This window comes from Terrapene carolina, unplaced genomic scaffold (genome assembly GCF_002925995.2).
Source record: "Terrapene carolina triunguis isolate 2854851 unplaced genomic scaffold, T_m_triunguis-2.0 Scaffold88, whole genome shotgun sequence".
Classification (NCBI taxonomy): Eukaryota; Metazoa; Chordata; order Testudines; family Emydidae; genus Terrapene; species Terrapene triunguis.
The window spans coordinates 25,908,226-25,929,002 of record NW_020664439.1 but is presented as its reverse complement, the minus strand read 5'-3'; the positions used below and the strand labels follow the sequence as shown (position 1 = coordinate 25,929,002).

The 20,777-nt window shown below is 38.1% G+C and overlaps 1 protein-coding gene across 2 annotated transcripts in view; it reads right to left on the bottom strand.

The window, feature by feature from the left end:
- The window catches only part of ARHGEF26 (Rho guanine nucleotide exchange factor 26), a 115,475-nt gene that overhangs the window by 88,624 nt on the left and 6,074 nt on the right, over window positions 1-20,777 (bottom strand). For both annotated transcript variants that reach the window (XM_026650166.2, XM_026650167.2), the window contains exons 4-6: window positions 19,789-19,934; window positions 8,448-8,504; window positions 5,781-5,941 (exon numbers count right to left, since the gene is read on the bottom strand). In XM_026650166.2, coding sequence (XP_026505951.1) covers window positions 5,781-5,941; window positions 8,448-8,504; window positions 19,789-19,934 — 364 coding nt within the window. The remainder of the gene's footprint in view (window positions 1-5,780; window positions 5,942-8,447; window positions 8,505-19,788; window positions 19,935-20,777) is intronic.

The following is a 20,777-nucleotide window of genomic DNA, read 5'->3' as shown; positions in this document are numbered from 1 at the left end:
ACTTTAGTTTTCCATCTACCACTTTAAAATTCTCATTTAAAATGGTTTAAGTGAATTTAGTTATAAGAAAATCTGATGATTAACACTGGATCCCAGTGTACACTTGATCACTGATATGCCAGTATGCTGTGCCCTACAGGAATGGTCCATAGGGAAAGGAAAGTTTCTAGACTAACTAAATCGTTGCTATGTATTAAGCTAACAAAAACAGGGGCCAATTACTACCTATTGCAAGTGTGTTTTTGTAACATGAACACCCGTCCATTAAGAACTAGACAGAGATAACCAACGCATATTATTCTACCAAACAACCATCAGACAATATTGGTTTTCAGAATCGTCAACCTGGGGTCTTGCAGATCAGTTACCTAGAGATGAAAGATTCCATTATCAGCCATAAATGGTGGGCCATTTTTTCATTTGCAAGGCCTTTACTAATAAAACTACTAATTCACTAGAATCCAGTATTATTTAACGAGGATAAAACAATCAGTCACAAATGTGAGCGCACTCTAAGCCGTTAGACTAAAAGACTTACCTAGACAGGCTCTGAGTTCTAATTCAGACCAAAACATTCAATCTTTGTGGGCCAGATTTTGACATCCTTAGTCAAGATGCTCCTTACTCCTGTTGGCTCCATTGGGACTACTTGTGAAGTAAGGATATCAGAATCTAACCCTACCCAGCTTGGGACAAGAAACTTTTAAATGTACTTGTGCCATTTACCACAAATTGAGTAAAACTAAGACATCACTAGAAAAGAGATGCTATATCTGTGTTGTGCTTTATGGGGAAATTAATCCAAATATTGAAGTGTACAGACACATTCCAATCAAATAGTTATTAAGCTTATGGCAGCAGCATGCTTTCTCAAATCATTTTGTCCACTCACATCTTATATTTAAGCCAAAATCCAGATTGTGCTTGATGTATACATTAGCCACTTCCAGTTTCAAACTTTGAGAAATAAAATCATACTACAGCACAACCTTGGGGGATATGAAACTATACTACCACACATAAAATTCACTGGGATACTTGAAATAAATGGGAAGCAGGAGGTGAGGTCAATGGGGCTAGGAGCCTGCAGAAGTTATAAGATCCACTAGGGTGAGTGGGGAGAGTCTCTCCCCCATATGACCTACAAACTCTGCAGCCTTAAATGCTGAAGAAATTCAAGCCATAGCAATTTCTACATACAAAATGAAGGACAGAAGAAGAGGGGAAAGGTAGCAAATGCAAACGTGGGAGGATGGTCTATGGTTGAGTGCTAGCCTGAGATTCAGGAAACCTGGGTTCAGTTCCCAGCTCTGCCATAGCCTTCCTGTATGACCTTGGGCAAGGCACGTAGTGCCTCTGTGTCTCAGTTTCCCATCTGTAAAATAGGAGTACTAATCCCTCTCTCAGATGGGTGTTGTGAGGATCAATACATTATAGACTGCAAGGTGAGAGGGGTCTTTTTGTGTGAATCCTTCATCCAGTTTGCTGACTTTCACATTAGAAACCAGGGAGAGAAAAGAGAAAAATCAGCAAAAGCTTTAATTTCTTTTACTTATTTGGGACATAGCAATTCAGGCCTGTCAGCCAGTGTAGTACCCACTCACCAGACTGTGGACAATGCACAAACTATAGTAATACAACCCCACAGAAATTAATTGGATTGAGAATTACATATGTACCTACAAGTGTAGCATATGCATACACACTCCATGAAAAAATTACATGCTGACATTTTTAGAGTACAAGAAAATGAGTGGAAAAAAAAGTCTTAATATAAATACAAATAAAAGTTAGAACAGCTGGCCAAAAAAGAAACAAAATTAGACTTCAGAATGTTAGCAACCATTTGAAGATCTGCAAACACATCGTTTTTATATGAGCTCTGCTTATCTAGCACTTCTTTCTTTCTCTGGTGACTATCTATCCAAGAAAGTTCCTTTCCAAAGACAATGCAGCTTTCTGTAGACAGGTGCTATGGCATACACAGACACTGTTCAAGAACAGTAGGGTGACTATGCACTTTACCAAAAAGATAACCACATGAAATGGAATGTTGTACAATGAGCATTCAACAAAAGGTAAACAGTGACTCACTGATTAAAGAATGCATTTGCAAGAGCCAGTATTTGAGGACTAATATTAAACTGTTGCTGAATTTAGGACAGTTCAATAGACTCTCATTAAAATTAGTTTAAAAGTCCTCAAAGCCTAGATTCGGCTGCTTTATTTTCCAATTTTTGGTTATAAACTGTTTAATAATAAAAACAAATGTGTTTTAAATCCAACAGGTAATTTTAAGAGTACATTAACTTATATTTCCAATTTCCCCCCATTTCTGGGCATCTATCACCACCTGCCTAATTAGAATGTGTTAAAACAGTGTTTCATGTTCTCCTGAATTTGAAGTGAACTGCTAAGCAATTTGTTTTTGCATACTTCCTTGGAAGTAGCAGACAATTCTTCACCTGTCCAGAACTGGAAGTTCTAATGGATGTAGACAAGGCACCTGTAGTTGTACTGGATAGTGCAGACCACTGTACCCTAGAGATGCAGTGTTCTAACATATTTAGCCGTATTTATATACTCCTCCCCTCTAGCTACTGTATGTCAGTTTCCCAAATTGATTAACAACAACTGGTATTTAATTAAGAATATGTTCTATTAAATCTAAATAATTGTCAAGACGCACTTCTGACCAGTTCCATTCAAGCATTTTCTCATCTAGTCACTACAGCCACAAAAGCAAACAATTCTCTGCTGTTTGTACTATGATGAGGAAAGCATTAGAAAAAGCTAACAAGAACAAAGGTATCTCTCAGAATAAAAGCCTGTTCAAGATACAGCCTAAGTCCTGCAAATATTATGGTAGGACCCTGACGATGCAAGATCAACAATCTCAAGAAGCTGCACATCAAGAATATACAGAAAATACAATCCATATCATGGGACTGCTTCACTAAAGGAGTCGCTCTCTAATATAGATTTTTTTTAAAAGTTAGATTTTCAGACTGGTAAAATCCAAGCTATGGAAGTTAGGGTGACAGTCACGAAACATGGTTCCTCTGGCTTGAAAGCAGAGGGCTCAATCTTCAAGAGCTACACTTTGCGCATATTAAGAGAGGTGCCAGAGCTGACATTATGCCACTTGCCCATCTCCACCCAAAGGCCCATTGCACTGGCTTTCACCAGCCCCCAAGGGGCCATTATTCCAGGTAAAGATTGCTATAGTAGCACAAAGGAGGAAGGATCTGTTTCAGTTTCTCTTTCAATTAAAGCAAGTAGCAACCAGATTTTCTGGTTTGAATAACAAAGTCCATTTAACCCAACGGAAAAGTTGTCTGAATCCTGAAAAAATATTGGAAATAGGCTTCTGGATGTTGTCAAAAACCATTTTTTTTAACTATCAGTTTTTTTAGTTACCCATCTGATGCTTGTTTCCATTGATAGCTTCACTCTGGACAGCATCCCAAATGTTTAATGTATTAAAGAAAAAAATGGCACTAACAAGATGCAATTACACATAAGGTTATCCCATGACTTCTTACTACTGTAATTCACAACTTCTCTTTCCCCCGTCTTCACTCTCCATTACTGTCATCCCTTCTATCCTAGTTCAGATTAAAAACCTCCATGAGGCTTGGAATTATTTTAGTTGTCTGTAACGCACCATGCACATCTAGGATATTGTCTGTAACAACTAAACTCTACTTTAAAAAAGGAAGGAATACGGTCAGATTATTTCTGCAAAAAGGTTTCCTGTTAGAGGAGACTTCAAGAATTGAAAATGACATTTGATATCCCACAAATGAAGAATCTAAGTCCCTGATTCTGCAAACTTTATGTGCTTAACTTTATACACTGCAAATAGTTCAGTGAAGTCAGTGGGGAAGCCATATGAAACAAACCTCAAAGGACAGCAGATAGGAATAGTATTCAAAAATCTTCTTCTATTCCCTTCAAATGCTATGACCTTCCAGGGATAGAAAGAGGTCTTTTTTCTCTTATCACTTCATACCAGTATAATATCAGTCAGTGATTAGTTGTAAAGGAATACTAGAGCCCAAGTTATAATTCTGAGCTTCTACAATGGAAGATTAAGGGCATAATCCTGAGAGGTGCTAAGTATCTTCAACTCCCATTGAAGTTAACAGGAGCTGAAGGCACTCAGCATCTTATAGGTTTGGGCCCTAAATGGAAGTTTAATTGTTATTTAAAGCAGTATCTTTCTCGCAGAATGTTTTTCCCTCTTCTTATACTGTTCATTCTATCACAGTACTTTGCTCTTTAGTATCATATTATTTCCTTCAAATTTATTGAAAAAATAAATACAAAATAAAGTTTTAAAACTGATCTCCAGTATTTGCATTTAATGTTAATTTCCAGAAAGCTGTAGCTGGATAGAAAAATATTTATAATATAGCTGGACATCCATTTGGTAAAAAGAATTAGACAGAAAGAGTCAAAACTCCAAAAACTTGTCTGGATGAAAACCAGATTTGAGGATATGGTGCTTGTACAGAAATTAAAAAAGTGAAAAGAGAGTCTGATAGAAATTCTACACTTTATTCAGAAGAGCCTACTTGATTTCAGAGCTTTAGGTACAAAAGGAAAGAGTAATTATATTGAATTTCAAGTTGTATAATGAGGCTAATTTACCTGTAGCATACTGATTTTCAAATTCTGACCCACAATACATGCCCCCAAACCAAGTAAACAATGCAAAAAAGAAAATGTATTGTTTAATAGAAAAAAGAAAGAGATAGCTATGCATTCATTTCCAACTCCATAGTACACTGTTTTGTCATCAATCTTCTTGGCAACCTCAAAACACAAAGGGACTAATTTGGTACTGATTTCATTTCATTCCATGCAGGACTAGAATTAATAAGGACGAAATTTGGACCAAGAACTAAAGAATGAACAAACAAACAAAAAAATCTCCCTCCTCCTCAACCCAAACACACACATTTGTATGTGTTCTATATAAGCAAGATAAACATGGAAGTCATTTCTGCAGCACCTCATCAATTCACGGAAAAAGAATCATTGAAATATTTTTCTGCTGTTTTGGTTTGACTTAATTACACTCATGATATTTCTTATTTCACATTTCTAAGTACTTCAAAAGTTTTATCTCCTTTTTAAAAAACAAGAATGTTTATTTAATGCCTTAAAATATTCAAGAAGATTAACCCCCGTTTTGACATCTTCCCAAAATGATTTCCATTAAGTTTTAATGTATTATTTAGTAGCTCATTTTTCCTCTTGGCACAGAGTTATAGTAAGGCAACAATAAATCTGTTGCTAATAACTGGTGACATACCATAACTCGACAACACCTGTTATGGAATCCATCTTCTCAAACGTATTTGGTTGTTTTTAAACAATGAACAACTTCATTTCCTTGTCAATCATTAAAAAGGTAACTGAAATACCACAATTTTAGGCTTTAGTTATTATATTTTACTTATTCTGAACTGCTGCAAAATGTATTTTACTGTTTTAAAATATGACGGGACCATCTATCATCTGAATGCATTAGTCTTTTTTTCTTTTTAAAGCATAAAATGTCAACCTTTTGTATTTGTCATTGGAGACCATTTGGTTTTAATGAAAAATAGATTTGTTTTTTTCTTGCTATTATTACAAAAATCAAGTAAAGATGCTTCCTACTAAAGTAATGAAATATAGTGCACATAGTAATTTATTTCTGCTGGTAACAACCACTCTCAGAATTTCATGAAAATAAAAAAGGGTTTTGTCCTTTACAATACACTTACTTTTTGCTCGCTTCACAGACATCAGCAATATTGGAGAAAAGATGGTGGTTTTCTGTTTTGGTCATTGTTAAACTCAGTTCTTTGGAATTTTTAAACATCCGGATCAGAATCTCCAAGCTCAGCAAGTATGAATGTTCAGATGATATTACTTCAAATATAGCCTGCACGGTAGGAAAAACAGACTTACAATCAACTGTTTTGTTTTGGATGAGTTATGGTATAAATTACAACAGAAGAATTTATCATCCAGACTAAGTTTGCCAATACAAGTTTAAAATTTTGTGACTACTGTTACTTTTAGATGTAAAATGCCAAAAAAAGAAAGATAAGATGCAGCCTTTTCAAATCTGACTAATAGACAAAGGGTATGTCTATACTGCAAGGCTGGCCTTACCATGAGGGCGCCTCAGGTGCCAGACTGTGGGGGGATGTCCCCTCCCCACAGCTAGCCATTCTCAGTTCTCTCCACAAGATACCTGTATAGCCAGCAGACTCAGAACAAAAAGGAATGTGACCAGGAACGTATCAGGAGCCATATAACAGCTGCATTAAACAGCATGATCCTTGTAAAAGTGCATGTCTTAGTACAGGGAGATGTATAAAGTTAATGACACTTAAAACAACATTATATCCCAGACTGATGTATCCCTCCACCCCAGAGGAGTACAGAACATAGCCAGATGCTAGCCGGCCAATGGCAGTTGGTCAGCTATACTTATATAGCTGATGTAGGGGGCAAAGGGTGTCTGAACACAGCATTCTGGCCATTTTCCTTTGCTCACCACATGTATTTCTAACTTCACCCTGGCTACATTGCGTTTCCTCCAGCTGCACTCACCAGGACAAGATTCGCCTAAAGAGAGCTGCAGAGTTCCATGACTAATTTGTTCTGATCTGTGCATTTTTGTACATAGGGGAACACACGAGCCTAGCCTTCACTGTATTATTGAGGAGCTTCTTTGTTTCTGATTTTTATGAGAGCCCTCATTGACTTCGTCCAGTTTGAGAATTGCAAGGCCATACTAGTGTGTTTGAAAGTCAGAACTAAAGCCAATTTGCTATTAATATCTGCTATGTGATGACTGCAAGTGCAAACAAGTTTTGGTATAATACCACTTTATACCCAAAACACTTAGCATGACAGACAGAACAAATCAAGATAATCTTAGGCTCACATATGCAGTAATAACAGTAAACAGAAATGGAGAGAGAAAGATTGAGATCATATTTACCAATTACTACTTTATAGTCAACTTAGGAGATTTTCTATGAAAAAAAGTCTGAAAGACTTGATTTGCATTGCATCAGCATGAGCAGATGTCTGTATCACAATAGATAATGAGTGCTTCATGAAAATATTAACAAACAGGCGTGAACTGCAGTTTTATGTAGTTTGCAGAAGTACATGAATTCAAGATTAAAACGATAATAGTTTGAAGGGAAGTGAATGTATTAAAAAGTATTACTATTTAGAGCATCATAATTATATAAGTATTTCCTTTGGACACAATATACACAAAGACTTAGCATATTAACTTTAATCACAGTTATAAGTGGTGCCTCAGTTTAAAATCTTGTTCCTGTTAAACCCCACCCAACAGCAGCAAACAAATAAATTTTTCCAAAATTTCCATATTGATGGTGTGTTACAGAAATTTACCTAACAAATAGGCTTTTAAGTTTTAACTATACTCACAATGAGAATGGTGTACAAAACACCAACTGCAGGCATAGCTGCATCCTATGATTACTTCTTTTCCATTCCTGTAAAAGCTGCCTCTACTGAAACACTAGCACTAAAACACAAAAACCGGAGGCTTGCAAGACATCTTTTGGCTAAATCTAAAGGCTTTAAACCTGAAAGGCACAAAGGACTTGCTCTCTCTGAGGAAGTATATGTAGATCTGACTTCAGGGAAGCTGGAGTGATGGCTCCTGAGGAATTCAAAGGGATGAAAAGGAGGCCTCTCTCCCAGGCCCAAAAGTGAAAAAAAAACAGAGGGTGTAGGACAAGTGTCCACTAAGATGACAACAGGCAGAAGGAGAATCTCTGGCTTGTTCAGTGACGTGTCATGTCTCTTGGGATTCTCCTCATCCATAAATAATGAAATACATCAAAATCCTCCAGAGAGCAGACAAGAAATCCAAGGGGACGGAGGAGTTGCAGAGAAGGAGACGGTTATAAATCTTGTGTACACAATCTAGAGATAATGGCCTATATTCTCTGCTAGAGGGTGGAAGTGATAACACACAAGGCGCTAGCTGCCGCTCTGATTCTGGAGCTGGTTCCATGCTTGCCCCAGCATAGTGCAGAGGAGCTGACTGGCTATGACCTCTAGGGAATCATCCATCAGCTAGAGTTCACTGGAGTACAGCCTGCCTCAACCACACCACCAAGAGCGCACAGGGGTCATCCCAGCTACCAAGCTGGAGTTTCACATGCTAGAGAGATCCAGTTGGTTTCACTGTCCCTTGGTGATGACAAAGGAGTCACAGTGAGGGAGAAAATCCAGCTCAGTTTATAGGGCAGCAGAGAATGGAACTAGGATGCAACTAAAGTTGTCCCCCTTATGGACAGGTACATAAAGGAAGTGCACAAAATATCAAATCAGGCATGCTGTATATTACTAAATAATCAACAATTAAAAATTTATTACTTAAAGAATACCTCTTGCCTCTTTCTTTCCTCCTGACTGATTGTCTGAGACAGTCCATTCTTTTTCACCTAAAAGACAATTTTTAATATTTAATATCCTTATGGAAAACAGTTTCTTTTACATTATACAATATCCAAGTAAACAAGGATTCAAGTTTTGTGCTAAAAATTAAGTTGCAGATTTTGCACACACAAGTATTTGAGCATGCAGATGTTTATTTTTAAAATTAAATTACTTAACTTGCATACACACAAAACATACCTGAATGCAATTTCTGAGGCCTACTTGAAAATTTGTCCCTAAATATTTTCTCTCTCACTCCAGGACTTTTTTAGAGAGATTGTTCATTGACTAAAATTTGATGCTGGAGGAGCCCTATACATATCATATGGTAAAGAACCCAACATCACAAATTCACTTGAAGTGGATATTAAATTTATAATTTCGCCTGGTCTCACCTTTCCCACTCCTCCCCAGTCACTCAGTCTCAACTCCTGCCTATTCCCTCTAATTCTGTCTCCCAGCCCCAGCCTCCCCCACTACATTCTACCCTTCACAGCCCCATCACAACCCTTTTAAGCTCTGCACCATCCATTCTCCCTCCTCCCTTCAGTCTCTTTCATAGCCCACCAGTCTAATCTAAAGTTAAATCATCATCATCAACTTTTTCCTTCTCTACCTCCCCCTCTGAAATTATATGTAGAAAAGACATAGGGGTGAAATGACATACAAGGTGCTGAAAGTCAGAGAGGAAGGTGGAATATCATTGGAATTGGGATGATATAACAAACAGTGATGTGCTTTTGTGCTGCATATATGCAATTTGGGTTCGTTATTTTAATAAGATAATGCATATTTGAATATGCAAACTGGGATATTTCATATCTGCAGTTTGCGTGCAAATTTCCAGGCTTTAGCATGAACCCACCTCTGAAAAATCAAGCCACATCTAATTAGATGTCTAAATACAGACTAAGAAACGTGACTTTAGTCAGCAAAGTTTGAAAACGTGGGCCTATATGAATGTCTAATTTTTTTCACAAGTAAAACATTTCAATAACCCCTTTTAAAAAACAAACAAAACAAATCCGATTTAAACCTGGTGTTTATCAATAAAAACATCAACCTTCCATATTAAGGCATCATAGACAGTCTCACCAATCGTGCTACTATGAGCTAAACTTTGGGAATCATTAGAACAGGGGTTCTCAAACTTCATTGCACCGTGACCCCCTTCTGACAACAAATATTACTACATGACCCCACAGTTTGAGAACCGCTGCATTAGAAGAAACTGAAAATGCAGGACACTATGTGAGAGTGCAGAATATTGAATGTTTATTTTTATGATCTAATAGTAAACAATTCCTTGCTATTAGTAATCTGATTTCAGCTTGGGTTAACTAAGTTAATAGATCATTTTCCCCCGGTTCTCGCGATGCAGGAAATATCTAAACAGAGACAGAAATATACACACTCATGGTATTGCCTGCTATAAACCTGGGTAAATATGCACCTAAATGGCTCTCTTTGTTTCTTCTATTACTTCCTTGATAATGGGTCATAGTATTTACTTCACCATAGAGGCAGCCTATGGAATTTCGAAAGTATTCTAGATTTACTGCCAATAGCTACATTCAGGCAGTGACTCAACTTGTTTTCATATGTACGCATGCTGGCCATAAAGTTCAGAGAGTAAACTTGGTCCTAAGAGATCTTTGGTACAAATTAGCTAAAAAATGAAGGACTGAGGAAAAAAAAAACAGATTTTATTCAAAATCCTGAGAAATAATAATGAATCAATTTCAGATATAGGTAAGATAATGAACTCAATTTAGAAAACAAAATGGAAAATTAATCTTTTCAGTTCCTCTGCAATGAAAGCATAAATTTAAAATGGGGGAAAAACCCTTGAGATTGGATTAGATGAGACTGGACTGGAAGTCACAGTGAGTTTCAGTCCCAGTTCTGGCACTGACTCCTTGCCTGTGCATGCAAATTACTTCACCTTTCTCTGTGTCTCAGTTCCTCTGTCTGCAACGTGGGCATAATGATACTCTTCCTTCCAAAGGAAGAGAGCTGGTTAATGAATTTGGAACTAAATGCTTCTCTGGGCCAGGATCCATATACAGAGATGAGGAATCTCAGGAGAGAACGGACAGGGTTGGGTTTTTTTGCATGCTGCTATCTCAGGGAGTGGAAGAAGTAAGCAGAGAGTCTACAAGAGATCTCTATAATTCAGGGGTTCTCAAACTGGGGGTTGGGACCCCTCAGGATGTCGCAAGGTTATTACATGGGGGGTCGCGAGCTGTCACCCTCCACCTCAAACTCCGCTTTCCCTCCAGCATTTATAATGGTGTTAAATATATAAAAAAATATTTTTAATTTATAAGGAGGGGGTTGCACTCAGAGGCTCGCTATGTGAAAGGGGTCACCAGTACAAAAGTTTTAGAGCCACTACTATAATTCCTGTTAATACAAGTGACTAAATTTCCAGTGATGGTGCTATAGCATTTTCTGCATTAATTTTCCAAAATTTGCAGTTTTGTGTTATAATTATTTTGCTAAATATGGGTATATGAACACAAAGATAATTCCTCTTGTTGGCAAGTGGTTCAGTCCTGTGCACACGGAAGTCAATGGCAGAACTTCTCTTAATTCAGTGGGAGCAGGGCAGGGACCAAAATGAGTGCAGAACTACTTTCTGTGCTCTCAGAAGGACAATACAATTTCCACTTTGCAATGAGGCAGGGATGCTTTGGCAACAATAGGCTGAAAGCGATGGGACCACTGAGACACTAACTAGTGATCCAATTGGCTGGCAGTCTCGTGGGTTGGCATACCCATACAATTGTCTAGCTCACATTCTAGCATCATTTCAGTTTCTGCTTCACTGCATCTGCTGGAGAAGGTGTTTTAGGCTGTGCACTAGTCTGGGAGCAGGACTTCCCCCAGGTCATAGCCAGTTAAGAAACACAGGAATAGCCAAACTGGATCAGATCTGAGATCCATCTAGTCTACTGTCTTATCTCTAACAGGGGCCAGTATCAAATGCATCATAGGAAGGTATAAGAACCCTGCAGTAAGTAAATGTGGGATGTCTACCCCAGACATTAGGCCTCATCCTGTTCTCCTAGTAGTTAAAGGTTGGCTCAAACCCTGAAGCATGAGGTTTAATATCTCTTCCAACATTTTTATCTTGAAAACAAATCTGGATATTCTTTATATCCATATAAATTAATCTTGTTATGTTTTTGGCCTCAATGATTTCCTGTAGCAAGCCAAAATATGTATTTCCTTTTATCAATTTTGAATTAGCTACCTTTTAATTTCATTGAATGTCTCCTTGTTCTGATATAATGAAACAGGGAAATGGGAAGTTCCTGATCTACCTTCTTTATATCATTCATTATTTTATATACTTGTATCATGTCTCCTCTCATTAGTCTGCTTTCTAGAGTAAGCAATCACAGTCTTTTCAATCTCTTTTTTCCATGTCCCTGATCATTTCTTGTTGCCCTTCTCTGAACCTCTCTAATTCTGCAATATCTTTTTCTGCAAAATCTACCTTATGGGTAGAAGAGCGCGCAGAGTGATTAACAGTAAAAGGGCTGTAGCCTTAGGCAAAATAGTTAAGTGATCAAATAACTGAATGAGGAAAATATTGGAAAGTAAAGCACAGAGAAGTGAGAAACAAACCTTTTTAATACACTGCATTAGCTGTAATTTTCTTTTTTATTATCTATATAGCAACAGCACCTACAATGGGCTGAAATGGCACTATCCAAAAGAATAGCGAAAGACAAACCTACCTACAAAGAACTCAGAATCTAAAATGACAAACGACAAATGAAGATTTGGGGCAGGGGAAGAGAGAGAACATCAAGCGCTTTCTCAAACTGACCTTCTACTTCACTGTTAGTTAGATGATGTCTTATACCCATCATCATGATAGAAGTGGGTCTTGAAAAGGAATCTGAACAAGACAGATTTAAATGCCATGACATTTCAGAGCTTTAAAATAATCTTCAAAGCTCAATGTTACTTTCACATGCATATGTGCAGCAAGAAGATGGGAACACTAAAATCACTAATTATACTGTCCAGGAAGATTTTGCTTATAACTCCTAAGTAACTGACTCATTACCTTCAGTTTCATATTTGTTCTAATGAAAAGGCTGACCTCAGCCCAAGGCGGCATAGCTGGTTTAGCCAAGTTCTGCATGTCTAAAGTTACCTTTGACATGATTTACTGGACAACCTCGCATTTAGTTCTTTAATACATCATTGCACCATCTAGCTTTGCCACAGAACTGAAAACATAGGCTCTTTGAGACCCAGTGTGTGTCATCTCACAGGAGCTATGCTTGGTTTTCAAATACCCAGTACTCCCCTCCCCTCCCCTCCCTCGCCCCCCCTCCACTTACGAAATCAAGTCAAGAAGGGTAAGCAAACAAACCTGGTACAAGGTCTGCTGTGCTGGGGGTGAAGGATGAAACAGGTTATGTAAGGTGACCATTAATAACTACAAACATGGCATTTCAGCTCTAATTTAAATCAAACTTTTTTTATGCTATGTCTGGTGCCACTACAAATTACCAATAAATGTTCAAAAGCAGTTATTTTGTAATAGGCAATACTCAATAATAGGTATCCAATAATGAAAAATAATACTTTAAAGAAGCTGGCTCACAGAACTAGAGAGAGAGAGAGAGAGAGAGACGAGGCTTGGTTATCACACTAGCATCATGAATGTAACAAAGAAATAGGTGAACTCTTGCCTCCAGCCTCCTAATTATTTACACAAATGAAAAAATAAAACCCTAAAACATATAGACATTTGTCTTTTGTTGCACAATATTCATTTGTTGGAAGAGATACTACTGTAACTAAAATTACTTTAAATTCTCAATTTGCTAAAGAAAAATATGAACCTGTGTTGCTGGAGTTATCTTTAAGTACTAACAAAACTTTTATTGCATTGACTGCATTTTAAATTGATCCATACAGAAAAATTGTTACATTGCCAGTTAATGAAATCTGTGTGATAAGTCAGTCGAACTTCTAAGTACTTAAACAAGGTACTCTTATAATCACAAAGGCATCTAGATAGCCGTCCATAGTACAAAACTAATGAAGACTTTAACCCATTATAACTAATGCACATAAGGGTAGAACTACTCCTATTACAGTACCTGGAACTGCAAAGGAGCCAACATCAGTAAGACAGCTGTTACGAAATTTACAGCCTAAGTAGGATTTTATTGAATCTTAACAGCTAGTGCTTCAGGGTGTGAACAGCCAGCAGTTCAAGTTGTCAAGGCACACAACTTGACCTGTTAACATGTGGCCTCTTTATTTACATCCAAACGAATCCTTTTTGACTCCATATATAGAAAAGATGTTGTTATAGCTTAAGAATGCAATGAACAAAAAACTTTCCCACTCCATAGACATCATCCAAAAACCACAAAAAGCAGCATTCAGAGGATTAAATTTGGTACAAAATCGTGGAACTTCTAACTTTTTCTTATTATCACCAGACATAAAAGTTGGAAAATCCTGAAGTTACCAATTCAGCATTATTGTTCTTTTCCCCCCCCCATATAAACACCTCCACGGGGTTGCTGGTAATATCGTGGTGCTGACTTAAAGAGCTGGATCTTAGTTGGTTTCCTGTCACTTCTGAGGAAGAACGACTGTGCATGCTGAATGAAAGACTGCAATAAGGATGGGTGTCCACTACCCTTCCTTGTCTACACACAGAATTTGCACTGGTTTCACTTACAACAGTTTAAAAATCATTTAAATCAGTGCCAAAACACGTATTTATAATGGCTTATTTCAGTTTAACTTAAACCTTTGCTTAAAATATGCTAAAATTTGTTTCAAGCCAAGTTTGTATCAGTTTAAGAGTGGCCACACATCCTTCTGCACTGATTTAACTAAACTGATTTTAAAATAACACCTGTAGTTAAACTGATGCAACTTTGCTTGTCTGTAACTCTCTAGCTATGCCCAGAAAGCAACCATGTGAGAGTGGCGAGGGGAAGATCAGAGAAACTGTCCCTTTTCTGCATACATTTTGGAGTTATTCCTGGGAAATGAAGGGGAGTCAAAGAAATAAACCACCTGCCAAACAAAGTGAAAATGATACTGATTACTACTGTTAACTAATCCACTTTAGAGTAGCAAAAAACAGGCTCTTACATAAGCAACAAACCTCTACCAAGTGAAGTCAAGAGTTTTTCCTGCAGCCAATTCACCGTATTCCTACAAAAAAAAAACAGAAGGCTCCTCCTATAGAATAAGCCTTTCCTTTTTTACCAGTATAAGAAAATTTAGAATGCTCTCATTGCTTTGACAGACACAGCATACGTTGCTGGCACTGCAAACTCAGCCTCATCCTTTTGATAGGATCATAAAAAGGAAACTCTTCAATACTCTTCCATGGAGTTTCTTCTGACGCATACAAAAGCATGTGGAAAATTCACAGAAATGCCTATAAACGTACTTAGATTGCAAGCTCTTTGGGGCAGAGACCACCTTTTTGTGCTGTGTTTATACAGCACCTAGCACAATGGGGTCCTGGTCCATAACTAGAACTCTTAAGTACTATCAACAGTACAAACAGCAAATAATAATTTTTTGCTCTCCATCTTCCATGCCTCCAAAAATCGAGGAGAATTAATCATCAATATGTTTTAAAAAAAAGTAAAGAATCTCTGCATAAGAGGTGCAAAACTATTATGTGCATTAGAAAGACTGGTCTGGTAATCTCACAAAACATAAGAATGTGAAACTATACCTGTGGCTAGAGGTTAGAATTCCCAGGTTTACCATCTACATTTGTTCCTTTCATATTTCATTATTAATCATGAACTCTTTGGTCACGGTTTTTAATGCACCAAATATATATGCAGAAGCAAAGAAATGCAGCAAAATAAATAATATTTAGCAAAAAGTCACCACATTACATACAACACACTGAAATGCAGCCCCTTGGGGAAGGGAGGGGGTTGTAAAGTGTGATGCACATGTGGGGGAAGAGTAATGTTGACTAGGGTTACCATATTAGAACATTCAAAAAAAAAAGAGGACACTCCACGGGGAGGGGGTATTTGCATCAGTATCTACCAACTCGCGTTGTATTAATGTGTTATTATACTGTTATATATGCTGTGCGCTACATGTTGTCTATATTGAGTGTATGTAAGAAAAAGTGATATGGCCTCAAAAGTGAAGTTTAATTATTTAAAGTTTACTGTACTTCTTTACATGTAGAGAGTCCTTTCTTTTCACCAGTTCTTCAGTTTTCTTTCTCCTCATGTGCCCACACTTACTTCTCTGTAGATCGCATTTTTCTCAGCAGTGATTGATTGCTCTTTAAGAAGGCATGAAAGTCTTTACAAGAAGTTGTACTGTACAAGTAGAATTCCTTTCAGCGACTCAACATTCAAGTTGTTCCTTTCCTTTGTCCACTGGCTTTGCATCAGTGAAAAAATTCACTCTACATTTGCATTGTGAGAAGGAATAGCAAAGAAGAACTGTGTAATCTTTAACAGTTCTGAATGACACTCAATGTTTTTGGATTTCTCAAAATATTTGGTCCACTTCTGGTGTGCTAGCAAATAATTACTGAACTCTTCATCACTGTTGCAACTTTCCGTAAACTTCTTCAGGTTGCTGACCTGATCAAAACACTTCACATCATCAATTTGCACCCCCTTATCGATCAGGTACTTGATACAAGGTTCCACATCACTCCAATTCAGGGTCTCACTCAGGGTAATCCACCTGAAACAACAGAAGCCTTCCAGGGGACTAAGCCACTTCTCCAAATATTCTAAGCATTTGCTGTACATATTACCTACTTCAGCACAGAATTTGTCACACACTTCTTCAATTCCTTCCATGCGCTTTTGTGCCAATAGTCCCTTAACTTTCAGGGACATAAAGTTGTGAGTCTTGCGTTCAAGAATAGTGTGAACCGAGTTCAAACTTTTCAGCACTTCCACGACAGAATTGCTTTCCCTTTTGATTTCTTGGATGCAAGTTTGAAATACACTCATGAGTGAATGCATGTGCCAGAGGTAAATCTCACTTAATTCTTAAGCACTGTGGGTGATTTGTCCTGTGACAGAAAGAATGACTTCAATGCCAGAAACATCTGTATCAGCCTTGTAATGCCTGGAAATAATGACAGCCGTAGCTGCTTTCTCACAGCAAGACACGTTCTGTATTCAAGATCAACAAACTCACAGTACTCCTTCAGCTGCTCAGTTTGGGCAGTGTACATATGAAAGTACTGGTAAATTTTAAAAATAATGTTCTCAATGTCAACGTTCATTCTTTCTGCTGCATGGTGAACACAGTTGTTCAAAATGTGTGCTGGGCAACTCACACCAATTAATGTTCTCTTCTGCAACAACTTCTTTAAGTTTGCAAACACATTCTTTCCATCTTCATCACGCCGGAGTCCTCCAAACATTGTATTGCAGTTGTCACCTGTAAATGCAATACACTTCTCGAACAAACCATTTTTTTCACGCGTTTCTTTTATGTAATGAGCAATCGTGTCGGCAGTCTCAAAAGGTATTTTCTGGACCTCAATCCGCCATTCTTCCAGTCGAAATACTGAAAAATTACTGGAAATATTTTCACTTAACCGTGATTGCTTCCATCTGTAGCAACTCCACAGTAAGCGATGTCATTTTCTTCAAACGTTTTCAGAACAACATCCACAGAATGCGGTGCGGGCACAGAGATAATAATCGCTTCTGTCTTGGTTCTAGCAGTAACAGCATCCTCTGATTTGCTGCCTGATTTTACAAAATAATCTGTCAATTTTGTTGATGAGCTCTCTTCTCGAACTGCTTTTTTGTGCTTGTCTGAGTCCACGTGACTTTGTAAATCATTAGCGCCTTTATTTTTCACAGAGAACGTAAGTACCAGGTCTACATACCAAGCACTCAGCTTACCATTCTTCTCTAACACTTCGAAAACACGGTAATTTTGTCTTTAGTTCTGCAGTGAATATACACTTTCATTTTGGCATTGTGTTTGGGGGTAGTAAAATAAAATATCAAATAAGGAGCTCTTGAGGAAACACTACCGTGCATGGTACAAACTCAGAAAAGACACTGAAATTGTCGACATTGCACTATCGCCACTATGGAAAAATGATCATACCAGTCTGGAACCATAGGGCTAGGCGCCAACTTTCCCCGGCCTCGGTGGGTGCTCACATGCCCCCGGCCCTGCCTCAACTCCTCCCCTTCCCCACCCCCATTCCAACCCCTTCCCCAAAGTCCCCGCCCCAACTCCGCCCCCTCCCTGCCCCATTGGACCCTTCCCCAAATCCTGGCCCTGGCCCCACCTCCTCCCCTGAGTGCACCACGTTCCCCCTCCTCCCCCCTCCCTCCCAGCCATGCAAAACAGCTGTTTTGCAGCACAAGCGCTGGGAGCTAGGGGGAAAAAGCGGGCATTCTCTCGAGTTATCAACATTCACTCTCTTTCTTGAATGATCAACTCTTCTTTGGGGAAAAAGAATAATGGCAAAATCCCAGACGTTTTTAGATATTTAAAAATTCCTCCCGGATGGCGAATTAAGAACCAAAAAGCTGGACGTGTCCAGGAAAATACGGATGTTTGATAACCCTAATGTTGACTAAAGGCATCCAGGCAAACCTCTAGACTTATGAAAAGTCTCACAGGAACTAAAGAGCTTTATTGAGGTCACCAGAAAAGCCTAGGGTCACATGCAAAAAACCATGTGTAACTGAGCACCCAATTTGCATGTGCAGTTACCACAATGGTATGCACCTAGATTGTATATGCAAGTATTTGCATGTGAGGACATCTGGTTAAATTCCTAACTGTCCAGTTGTATCTGGAACTATGTGCATTTGTGAACTATTAAACACATGGCCTTTTCAAATTTGAAAGTCAGGAGCTATCTGTCCATGCAAAGGACAAGAGCTCTCAGGTTAAAGTGAGCTTCTCAACCCACTTTCTAGGACAGTGAGTGTCAAGGGGAGTAAACCTCCAGTCCTCCATGGTCTTCTTATAAAAAGCAAGGGTTGTGTGAAAGAAAGGGGGGGAAAAAAAAAAAAAAAGAGTTCAGTCACAGTGTATGGTCCTGATCTAAAGATTGTCCATAGCCCTCCCATGCACAGAATAAAAGTGAAAACACACACAACTCAGTTTAATCTAAAGATAGGGCCATGCCCACCCCACCCCATGTCCACCCCACTAGAATCGGAACCAGTTTTTCCAGCAAGTCTGGGTATTTTGAACGTGATGCTTCAAACTAGGGTAAACTGCACCAATGTAAATTCTATCTATTCTAGGGGGCTACCATGGTGTGGCTACACCAGTGCTAAAATCCTGGTATAGACCAGGCCTGAGGAGTAATCATTGTGTCCTATAGGAAGTGTTTGCAAGATCAAGCCCTTAAGATGGCAAATGTGCAATTGTTATCTGGATTGTGAGCATTCAGCACATCCTTTAATTTGCATTTTTTAAAATTATGTAAGTTTGCAAGTCATTTGTAAGAACGTAAAGCTGAATTGCAATACACTATCCTTTGTTTTACACACATACATTTTTAAAAATCCTTGATTTTGATTATAGTGTTGGTGTAGCCAGGTTGGTCCAAGAATATCGGAGAGGTGAGGTAATATCTTTTATCCAACCAACTTCTGTTGATGGAAAAAAACAAGCTTTCTAGCCTACACTGCGCTATTTTCACCAACAGAAGTTGGTCCAATAAAAGATATTACCCCACCCACCTTGCCTCTCTGTTTATTTTGATTGACAATAAATACCAAACAATGTCCAGTCAAGGTTAATCCAGAGCAATCATTTCCACTGGTACCGAATGATTCTCTTCCACAAGCGAAGGCCAGCATTTCTAGTCAAATGAAGTTGAAATTACTAAATCCTCAGCTCACACTCACTTTCTCATGTCATCCACTTTATTTAATTTTTCCTTATGTTTTTGTTGTATAGATACTTAATTTATCTTAACACTTCACAGATACTGGCTTTTGTCTTTTTCAGCAAACAGACATTTCCAATAGGCCTTACTAAATCATCTTGAAGAGTAGAGGGATTTGCGCAGGTAAGATCTGAGTAAAGCAGAGTTAGGACTTCAGGATTTGGCCCCATATCTGTAACACTTGGGGCAATTACAACTCCGAGTATTAATAAAATGTCCACAAACACTTTACATTTGAGAAGGGGCTGGAAGTCAAACTTCAAGCAGAAAATGCCACTGGCAGATAAAATCCTTGCTTATATACATTCTTGCATAATATATTTTTGGCTATGTAACCATTGAATACTCACCACTGATAGCTGACTCCATGTTGATCTCAGAGGCTTATACTGAATAACTATTCTTTCCTCTGATTTTTGTTCTTTGGACTCAGAATCTTCATCAGAATCTATGTCCAGAGCTTTTTCTTTGTAGTTCTGATACAATACTGCAGTTTCTACAATACATAAGAAAGGGGCATTAATTGCCAGAAAGTTATGCCATTTGTTTTCAAAAGAGTTATAAGTAGCATTTAAACCATGGAATAAAGCAAATTGTAGATGTGCTCACAAATTGCATAAACAAAGACAAAGATAGTGTCTTATTTAAGATGGACAGTGTCACAGTAACAATGGATCACTGTGCCACTATTAAAAAGATGCCTTCTGACTAAATTAAAGAACAGATGTGTCCTTTGTTGAGGAAAACAGCTTTATTTCCCCCCAATTTGTTGTGCAATGTGTCATAACTAGCTAAAGATTTAAAAAAACAAAAAACAAAAAAACATATCAGAACAGTAAGGTCAATAATCCAGGTGTCTGATTATCTCATGCACATTTTAAAAGGTATTAAGAACCTATTACCAATGGCAATTTTTACACTGTTAGCCTTAAAAAATTATCTTCATATTTCACTGTGGAAGGAGGAAAAATCATCCCAAATTTTGACTTCAGAACTTTAAAATCAGGACTGACCAAGACAGAGCCTGTGGGGCACACCCAAACATCATCTTCCAAGATGTGCTAAATGTGGAGCCTGCACACTTCCATGTGCATTCCGATTCCTCTTCTATGTGCTTCAATGCTACCAGTATTAATGCAACAAAACCACATGGGAAGGAGGACAAACATGGAGACCACCTTCTTCTAGTGCTCACACTCTTTTGCCATATATATATTAAGCACAAGCACATGAGGAAAGAGGGAACTCAAAATACAGGAACTAAGCTACAAAGAGAAGAAATGTTTTATAGGAGAAAGGCTGACAATACTTTAAAAATGGGGCAGGTGTTTTGGACAAC